This window comes from Siphateles boraxobius, unplaced genomic scaffold (assembly GCF_051911475.1).
Source record: "Siphateles boraxobius isolate OS27281-9 unplaced genomic scaffold, OSU_SipBor_1 55, whole genome shotgun sequence".
NCBI classification, from domain to species: domain Eukaryota; kingdom Metazoa; phylum Chordata; class Actinopteri; order Cypriniformes; family Leuciscidae; genus Siphateles; species Siphateles boraxobius.
Window position 1 is genome coordinate 7,592,639 of NW_027509181.1, and position 10,695 is coordinate 7,603,333.

General features: G+C 40.3%; 1 protein-coding gene across 1 annotated transcript in view; it reads left to right on the plus strand.

Moving 5' to 3' along the window:
- The window catches only part of LOC143714735 (uncharacterized), a 96,380-nt gene extending 93,128 nt beyond the window's left edge, over positions 1-3,252 (plus strand). The window contains exon 11 of the mRNA XM_077206127.1: positions 1,258-3,252. Coding sequence (XP_077062242.1) covers positions 1,258-1,578 — 321 coding nt within the window. The 3' untranslated portion in view covers positions 1,579-3,252. The remainder of the gene's footprint in view (positions 1-1,257) is intronic.
- The last annotated feature ends 7,443 nt before the right edge of the window (positions 3,253-10,695 follow it).

Genomic DNA, 10,695 nt, shown 5'->3' on the forward strand with positions numbered 1-10,695 from the left:
GAAATAACCAGTTCTCGGTTCTGTACTGGTGATCCGAGAACTGCTGTACCTGTGCGCGCATGCGCAGTATCAGCTGCTCGTGCTGATCACTTCTGTCGGCACAACAAGTCTCAGTTCAGTGAACTTTTGGATTTACTGGGGTAAAATATACTCCGGGATATTGGTTTATTTCGAGTCAGAGGGACTGTCAGGCATGTCTGAAAGTGAGTAACTTTAGTAACTTGTGGATTAGCGCTGACGCAAGACACGAACTGTTTCGAACGATTCTGTCCGATTTAGTGTACTGGTTCGACCGGTTCACTAAAAAGAACCGGTTCAAAAGAACGATTCGTTCACGAACCGGACATCACTAATATCTATGGCAACCAAACTTGGTGAGACAAACGTGCAATGGAAGGAAGGTCAGGAAGACGTTTTGGCAGGGGGAAAACTGATCAGAAAATGTAACGGAACGTTGTAGAAATGTAGTGAAGTAGAAAGTATAATAATTTATGTAAAATGTAACGAAGTAAAAGTCAAAAGTATGCACTATTGATTCTACTTAAGTGAAGTACAGATACGTGAAAAATGTACTTAAGTAAAGTAAAGAAGTATTTGTACTTCGTTACATTCCACCACTGCTTATCGTTATAGGATACACTTCGAGCATTGAGCCAACAGCCACTGAGTTTGTTTGTATGTTTTAATTATATAGGCTACTTCTTCTGTTTTGCTTTGATCTTTAAAATAGTTTTGTTTGATAACTTGTATAAGTGTATCTGTGGTAGCATAATAAAGTTTCAGTGGTGATTATCTTGTCATTCCCTATTGCTTTCTCATTTGGTAACCTGCCATTGGAGGTGGAAATATATGTCCATCCTCAACTTACTGGCCATACATCACAGACAGGGACACCTCTAGCAATTTTATACAGACCACATCTTGTGATGAGGATGTCAGTGTAGTGGCTCTCTTTGAGTCGATGGTAACACCAGTGGAGGTAGTGTAGCATACTACATGGACCTCAATGTTAAAGTGCTTTTACATCCGTTTTAATTGTGTAATAAGTGCTGCTATATCTGTATAAAGAATTGTAGGAATGACATGACATGTTTAATGAAAGGCAATTGTTATTATTTCTGTCAAAGGAAGTAATTAATTATTATTTCTGTCAAAGGATGGAATTATGATTATTATTAGTAGTATACTTTATCTGTATATATATATATATTCTTTTTTTTTTCTTTTTTATTAAATTTTCTGATTTGTCCCCCACAGACATCAGATGAGAGCACACAGTCCCTGACCCAAACCCAGGCCAACACCACACAGCCCGGATCTCCTGACTCCCGTAATGTGCTACCACTCTGCACACCTAAAACTTCTCGCCGTACTCTTGCTTTAAAGAGAAGGGCTGAGGCAGATACGACTGACCATCAGCACGGTGTCCTGAATGGCATTAATAGCAACCCAGATGAGGAAGAGAATTTTCTTTTAAGTTTAGCTGGGGCATTGAGACACCTTCCTCCACGCAGTCGATCCGAGGTTAAAATCAAATTTCAACAGATTTTACATGAAGCAGAATTTAACAATCAGTAAAACAGTATCATTAATACATAAACAAACATACAGACAGACACACACACAAAAATTCACTTTTAAATAGACACAACAAATTAATACATATGTAACAATCAATAACTTTATTTTTAGGGGCCATAAACCGAAGGTGCGGAGGCACCTATTGAAATCGTTGGCGTTCTTATTATTATTCTTCTTCCGTTTCTTCTTCTTCCGCTCTGGAAGTCTATGGCAGCCCATAGAACCACTTGCAGGAAAGTTATGAAATTTGGCACAGTGATAGAGGACAGTCTGAACTGTCACCATAACAAATTTGGAGTCTCTAACTCAATCCCTGTAGCGCCTCCAACTGTCCAAATGGAATTCATGTCGATTCGTCAAAACGTTTTCGAATACTGTGCAAACTAATTTTACGTAGCCCTTGCAAAAACAAGTAAGGCTGTATCTTTATGTATCTGTAACGCTGTATCGTATTCAGACCAAACTTGGTACTAACATCACAAGCATGCCTTGAGGCTACATGCTGTGTTTCGGCGCAGCGCCACCTGCTTGTCCGTAGATACGATAAATGGCTATTTTTGCTTATAACTTCTGAACGGTTTGTCCAAAAAAAAACATGGTCTCGTTGGATTCAGGGCGTCATGTCGAGTCAACTGATTTCCAATTGTTCCATATCGACCATTTTATGCTTTAGCCATTTTGAATTTTGTACCAAAATGCTGTATTTTATGAACGCATGAACGTATCGTTACGGAACTCGGAATGGGTCGTCAGAACGATGACCTGAAGGAGCTTGAGAAGTTTCGAACCAGTGCCACCTAGTGGTAAAATGCAATTTTCAAATGCTTATAACTCTGCGTGTGGTTGACTTATTCTCACGGGAGTCATCTCCTTAGGTTCCTGGATCCTTGCAGAGTCCAATGATACCAAATATGATAGGTTTCGCCTTACGATTTGGGTAGCGTTGTGATTTAGCGCTTAAAAACATTTGCCAATATCTTCGAAATCGAGACAAAACCACCGTAGGAAGTTTGGAATCATAGATCGTTGGCTAATCATTAATACCCAAATGACAAAATATTAATAGTAAGTGGCAAGAAAATGCAAACAAAGTCAGGTGTGGATCATTTTTTATGTGTTTATAAAAATTACGAGGATACATAAAAACAATGTTAGGATTGTGCCTCTTGTTGTTGCTATAATAGAACAAAACATGAAATTGCCATTGACTTCAATACAGTATTGTGATATAAAATGTTATATTTAACGAAAGCATTGGTGTGACATTACGAAACTCAGTATGTGTCATCAGCACACATTAAAGAGCCACAAAACGGTATTTATTGTTTAAATTTCTTTTAAAAATGACCAAAGTTGAGACGTTGTTACATATCAAAAGTAACCTGGTCTGTCCTGTCTGTCAGCGCATTGTCAGTGTCCTCTTTGCTCCGTGATGTATTTTTCACTGCGTGAGAACATGTTGTGTGGTGTGAGAGCGGCGTGGCTTGTCGGACATAGCAACAGTAACTAAAGGGGGCGAGTCTTTGCGAATGGTCAATTGCTCCTTGCTGCAGTTGGTCATTCACTCCCGAGCATATTGCTTGGCCCCGATAATTGCTGCTTGCAGCTATATTTTATAATTAATTTTGTATATTACATGAAAATGTATCATTAAAACATTAATTAAAAGCATTCATCTTTCCCAGTCATTTATTTTCCTCTTTTGATTAAGACTACTATTTTATTTTAGTAGTAATGTGTAGCTTGTTAGTGAAAGGAAATATGCTAGTTTTCTAAGGTTATCTGGGGCTCTTAAAAGAGCCTTTTTTGATACAATTAGTGGTGGTCCTGATGTTACTGATGGCATTGGTCCTGATGGTGGTGGGAGTACAGTGTTTCCCCTAGAAATTTTTCCAGCAGCGGTGCTGTTATGTGCCCGAGGTTGTTACCAAGCCGCGCGTGGTGGGGTCCGGGGGCATGCACCCTGGAAGAATTTTTTTTTTTAAATAACCCCTTAAACCATGACTTCTGGCAAGTTTTGTGGATAGAAATGGACATTTTGAGAAAAACAAATATGACATACCATCAACTGATTCAAGGCATGATTATTGCAGCACGTACCTTGAACTGCAGTCACAAACAGAAACCTTCATTTTATAATTTTAGACAGGATTGTTCATGTTTTCTTTTGTGTTCATTTTCAGCTTGGTACACTGTAAAAAATGATTTTTTGGTAAGGTAAATACTACTGAAAAAAACCAATGTAATTTACAAGAAAAAGTTAGTTCAGGCAAGAATAAATAAAAACTAAGTAAATTCCATATCAGTACTTAATTCAAGCGAGTAGAAATGAAAGCGTAAATATCAACTCAATAAAATTAAGTAAAAATTACTCAACTTTTCTGACACTGGGGTTCCCATCATGCACTGGACCTTGAATAATTAATGAGGTTCATTTTTCACTGGTTTCCAGCAGTATTTACACTGTATCATTGCTTTTGTTGTCAGGATTTAGTAACTTGCCATTTTGTGGCATTTCGAGTAAATTTTCTGCTCAAAATGACACATTCAAACACAAAAACGATCCATCAAATGTTACCGTCATTGTGTATTGTCTACCAAGTATTGAGGTCTTTGCATTCACATTATGCTTAACATCTGACATGATGAAGTATAAATTACTTAGATACTCTAAGTAAAACACATACTATAAATGACTGGTATAATTCAATAAAATTGTTTGAATGAAATGTAATGTAAAGGAAATTTCAACTAAATTGATATTTATCAACCTTTTACTAGCCAAGTTAAAATTACTTATTTCTTTGTTACTTTCACTTAACTAGGTTAAGTAAAGTTTACTTAATTCCATATTCCAAGTAAATTTTAAATTAAAGATTTGTAATTAAAGCTACTGATAAATATGTTTAGGTTTTTACTTGGCAAATCTTTGTAAATTTACTAGCATTTTCTGAGTGGAAAAAGTTGCCTAGCTTTTTTCAAGTAAATCCTACTCCAAAGTTTTTTCAGTGTAGAAATTGTTTAGGGGAAAAATGAAACGGCACAACCCAGAAAAATATTATTTACAATTTATTGAAAATTTTATCGTAATGGGAAAGGCCACACCCAATCTGTGAGCACTTAATTTTTCTGGGCTTTTTATAGAAGATCTCTAAGGCGCTTTGGTAATTGAATGATATTGTGGGGGTATTTTTTTGTTTTTGCAAGAAGTCTTATGCTCATCTAGCCTGCATTTATTTAATCAAAAATACAGAAAAAACAATAGCCTAATATAGTGAAATATTATTACATGATGTTCTTTTTAACTTTTTATTAATCAAAGAATCTTAAAAAAAAAAAAAAAGAGCATCACGTATCATCATATTAGAATGATTTCTGAAGGACACCAACAAGTTTAGTAGACTCATCTGAAAAATTAAATATGATTTAACTTTAACTATCAGGACTATGAGCAGTAGGTGATACTTCCTCGTCTTCATGGAGAGCGCAGTTCATACCGCTTTCTCCTTTCCACAAGCGCTTGCTCTCCCGTGGCGTCTGTCGTTGCTATGCAACCATGAACAGAGAACACGCGTTTTTGCGCGTGCAAATTCATTATTCAAATGCGGCCGGCGCGCTCGTTTTTTCAAGCGTGCCGGCCGCATTTGAATAATGAATTTGCACGCGCAAAAACGTGCTATGTGAACGGCCCCTTATGGCAACGTGACATTAGTCTAATCGGAAATATTTCCATGTGTGGCTCTTTCCTCCTTGTTAAAAAGGGGATTCAGAGCCACCGCATGCAGCGCCTCCGGTCGCCATGACAGTGTTTTTAGGTAAGTCAATGAAGTGAATGTCGTGATATTGCTGATCATTGAAAGATTTTGTAGCGGCGCTGAAAATCCAGCGGCGGCGCTGCGCCGCTGCTGAATACATTGTAGGGGAAACACTGGAGTAATTATGAGGCATTAGATGACAGAATGCTGCCATGCAACTTCACCTGCTGTAGAGGAGAAGTAGGTGGTGTACCTTTGCCTAATTTCTTATACTTCCCAAGAGGCATTGTTGCTGCCTACTCGCTGGATGGGCTGCATGGCAAACTGTGGCTCCAATGGCTGGGGGGCACAACTTCCTTCCTCTTCATCAGCATTCTCATAGCGTAGGAAATTGTGAAGGATGCAAGTGGCCTTCACCACTGCATCTGCCACTTTTGGTGAGACACCAAACACTCTGTGGTAGAGTCTCCATTGGGCAGAAAGGATCCCAAATGTGCACTCCACCATCCTCCTTGCACAAAAAAAACGGTAATTGAACACACACTTCTCTCTGTCGAGGTGTTTTCCTGGGTAGGGTCGGAGAAGGTGCCTCTTCAGAGGAAAAGCCTCGTCACCCACAAACACGTGGCACAGGCTGGAGGTCTTCAGCTCCTAGTAAAGGTGCATCCTCTGGCAGGTTGAGGGTCCTCTGGTGGAGGCCCATGCCAAAGTCGGAGGCACAGAGGGTCCCAGCATCACTGCTTTTCCCGTATGCCCCCACATCCACCATGAGGAAAAGCTACCGGGCATCAACTACTGGAGAACATTGGAGAAGCTCCCTTTGTAATTGAATTACATGGACCCTATTGAAGATTGGGCCTGTATTACAAAATGCTTCCCATTGATTGCTCCCAGACAGTTGGGGAACTTCAAAAGCCTATATGGAAGTCTTTAGCGATCCTCTTCCACTGGTGTTGTTTAGGGAAGGTCATGTATTCCTGGACTATGACAGACCATATTGCCTCACACACTTCTTTTACCACCCTTGCTACTGTGCTGTAACCCACCCTGTAGCTCAAAGCTATTGATCTGAATGAGTCTCCTGTTGACAGATACCTGAAATAAATTTGAAAAAAGTTGCAAAAGGCCAGTAGTTATAAATTCAATAAAACGTCTATTTAAAAAATAGTTTCATTACTTATAAATTCAATAAAACATCTATTTAAACTATGCTTTAAATCTATTAAATTCTTTTGATGAATTTACCAATAAACCAAGTGATGTGTTTAGATGTGTAAAATATCTTGTATCACTGAATCATAAATACCTAAAAATAAGTAAATGAGTAAAATAAGCGATGTCGTACCACATTGATGTAGTGTGATGTTGATACATTGATACAGTGATGACTGTAACTAAGAACATGTAATAGAGGACCATTGTGAGGCACTTTATTTGAGCTTTTTCATTTTCTACTACTTTACTTCTGGTCCACTATATCCAAGAGACAAAGACTGCAATAGTGCACAAAATATCACTTAAAATAAATTCTGAATAGTTCTTTCACCTATTTGCACACATCTCAGACGAATGCAGAGATGTTCTTCCCGGTGAAGCTGATGGTCTCCCGGTAGTTTATGTTTCTCCTTGTAATAGAAGGTCCAATTTTCCGGAACAACACTTCAAACTGTGTCATGCTCATCCGAAAATACTCCTTAAACCGGCTACCATCCAACTTCAGTTCTTGGACCAAACGATGGTACTGGTCGAGATGTTTTATCACTCCCAAAATCTCATGAACCCACATAGACAGTCGTGTCCGTCCTCTCTTTCCACGTGGTTCAGCCATTCCTTCACCCAGAGCAAGGTTCAGAGCAAGTAATCTACACATTGTGTCAACATTTTTAGTATTAAAAAAATTATCTACGAAATCAGTTACAAGTAAACGGTGCTTCATTGTGTTCTGGGCTTTTCAGATTTTTTTGTACACAGTATACTTTGCTAGTATGATGTTTACTGAGTTTGGGCTTACTGTCTAACCCAGCCAACATTTGTATGTGGGGCCCATATGGGTATGAAATGGACTGAAAAATGGGCTCCATGTAGGATTGCCCACGGGTTACATGTCGGTCCCAGCTTTAACCCAGTTGACATTTGTATGTGGGGCTCATGTGGGTTTGAAATGGGCTCTGTATAGGATTGTCCGTGGGTTCCATAATGGCCCCATGTTAATTGCCCAGCTGGATTTCATATAGGATTGCATTGGTACTAGGTGGGACCCAACTGGGCAACATGCATAACACCCATCTCGGTCCCAGCTTTAACCCAGTCGACATTTTTATGTGGGGCCCATGTGGGTTTGAAATGGGCTGAAAATGGGCTCTGTATGGGATTGTCTGCGGGTTCCATATTGGCCCCATGTTAATTGCCCAGGTGGATTTCATGTAGGATTGCACTTGGTACTAGGCGGGACCCAAGTGTGCAACATGCACAAGACCCATTTTGGTCACAACTGCTAATATTTTTATGTGGGGCCCATGTGGGTTTGAAATAGGCTGAAAAATGGGCTCTGGGTGGGATTGTCCACGGGTTCCATGCCAACTGCCCACATGGATTTCATATAGGATGGCACTTATAAACAGGTGGGCCCCAACTGGGCTACATGCACAAGACCCATCTTGGTCCCAGCTTTAGATTTTTTGTGGGTATACAAGGTTGTACATGGGCTGTAAGTGGGTTTGTCCACGGGTTCCATGTTGGCCCCAGCAACTTACTCATTTAGGTTGTATGCAGGATTTCACAGGACTTTAGGTGGGGCCCATAGGAATCATATGTATGTGGCACAACTAGGGATCATCTGTGTTCCATCTAAATGAGTAGCAACACCACACAAACAAGTTTTAAAGCATTAGAGCACACAGTGAGATTTAAATCTTTTCAAATTTCAATTTTATTGAAATAACCCATCATATTATGCTATAGTCTGAAATTTCAGAGACAATATTTAAAGAAGCAGATTTATGTCTGATTAAATAGTATATTTTTAAAGTTATATACCTAATTGTTAAAATACATATTTTGAACCTGTATTTGACCCAGTCTTTATGATTTATGATTGCTTTTAAAGTAAATTATAAAAATATAATTATTTTGTGTCTTTGGAAAATAATTGAGGTGATCACAGGTGTGGATGATTCTTAAATTTCCAGGATGGCTCGACTTAAGAGTCAAAGTTTTAACAACTTAAATTAGAATTATGTTAAAATGAGAATCCCGATTCTTTTAGTGTTTCAGACAGAGATCACGATTCTGAACAGAAAACTTAACAACATAACATGTAATTTACTAGAGGTTCTGACAAAATGTTAATTTCTGCAGTCGATTTAAAATGATTAATCTGAATGGAAAAATGAATGAATAATTGAATGACTAAAATACTTGTTTTGTTACTGGATGAATCAGCGTTTATGAACGAATCTCTAGAATGAATGATTAAAAAATGACAAAAACATTTGTTTACCAGTCTCTTGTCAACATCTGTTTGTGTAACAATGTGAAATCTTTATATTTAAGTGTCAAGTTTCTGCAAAAGTTGATTTACTCTGTTTTGATTGCTACTGTAGACAGTGTTTATATCTGAACTATAAACTTTTATCTCAGTATTTCTGTGATCATTTGAATTACGAGCTGATGTTGTTGTAATATAATATAAGAATATAATAAACTAGATTAAAAAGTTTGTAGATAAACTTTAAGTTGGTATGGCCAAGGTTTGTGTCAAAAAGCCTTGCCACAAAGTTTGATGAAGTTTTAAAAGCTTGAAGTTTGAAGGTTTTTAGTTTTAATTAGTTTAAGTTTTAGTTTAGTAGTTTTAAAAGTTTGAATGTTTTCAGTTAGAAATAGTTTAAGATAGAATCTTTTGAGACTTATAAATGCACATCAACCCGATGACTTAGCATTCATGTAAAAACTATGTTCAGATTCATCAATCAGTGTTCAATAAAATCACTGTGTTAATGTTGTGATTAACACAGCAACATTGTTCCATCGATGGAAACGATGGAAAATCATATATAAATAGGCCTTAGTTTACCTAGTCTTCCATCTATACTTGGCGTTTCCCTTTTTCTGCAGCTATCAGTGGTTCCCTTTTGTTGTCACTCCGAGTTACGTCGGATGACGACGAATGGGGTTTCGCTTAGAACACCTATCGACTTCGAGTATTACAAAACGAGCCAATGGCAAAGAAATGCCATGGGTCTGCGGAATTTGCATAGCGTATCTCCGCCTTACCTCGTGGTTATAAAAGGAGGACGCCGGCAACATGCAGATATGTTTTCGCTTTGGAGCCAAGAGTATTTCTTCACTCCACAGCCATCTCTGACTTCGCTCTACGAGACGAGCTTCTCTCTCCGGTGTCGGTGTGACGGCGATCTGCAGAGAGCTCACAGTGCCTGCTGATCTGTGCAGTGATCTGCCAGTGTGTGTGTGTGTCTCCCTGTGCGCTTCAACATCGCAGAGTTTTTTTTTTCTCCTCTCATAAAAGAGCTCACACGCGGCACGTCTTTTTAAAGACGGCTCGCCCGTGTATTTCTGGTTGCAGCGGACTGGTATCGGACTCTGACTGACCCGAGGCTCTTCAGTGAGCTGCGCGCCGCCACTGACCTTGCTCTCCGAGCGACGAAAGTGGCCGTACGCTCTCGGAGTCAGGTGATGTTCACCATTCTGGGGCTGACCGGTCTGATGTGCACGATGTCGGGCGGACCCGTCTGCTCGACACCCCCATCTCCCAGGTCGGCCTCTTCGGCGGTGCGGTTGAGTGCTTCTGCCCAACAGTTCTCAACCGCCTGTGAGCAGATTGAGGTTATTCTGCCCGACGGCCCCACCCGTCCGCTCAGATCCCTCAGACTCCCCACTGCCGAAGGCGCCCTCCCACGGTTCCAACCCCGCCCGTTCACCCGGGCCTGGCTCTGGAAGACCGAAGGGGGGATGCCTCAGCCCTCTCCAGCCCCGCCCCCTGCTAAACGCCGGGTTAAGCGGCACTTTTGAGATGGGCTGCTCAGAGATGAGACTCAGTTCTTTCCAGGAGTTGGTAGCAGGGCCACTCCTTTCCCCGGTGGAGGAAACGTCTGGGCCGGTCATTCCGCTTCGCTTGCACCACCGGGGGGACGTCTGTGGTTCTTGATGCCGCTGGCACAGTTGGGAGCCTGCCTAGAGCTTCTCTATCTGGCCGCTGGGTCGCGCGAACCATCGGCTCGGCTATGCGATTCAGTTCGCACGGTCTCCTCCCCGCTTCAGGGGAGTCCGCTCCACTTTGGTCGATGGCTATGCCCTTATCATTAGAGCGGAGGTTGCTACCCTACTGGCGAAGGGTGCGATT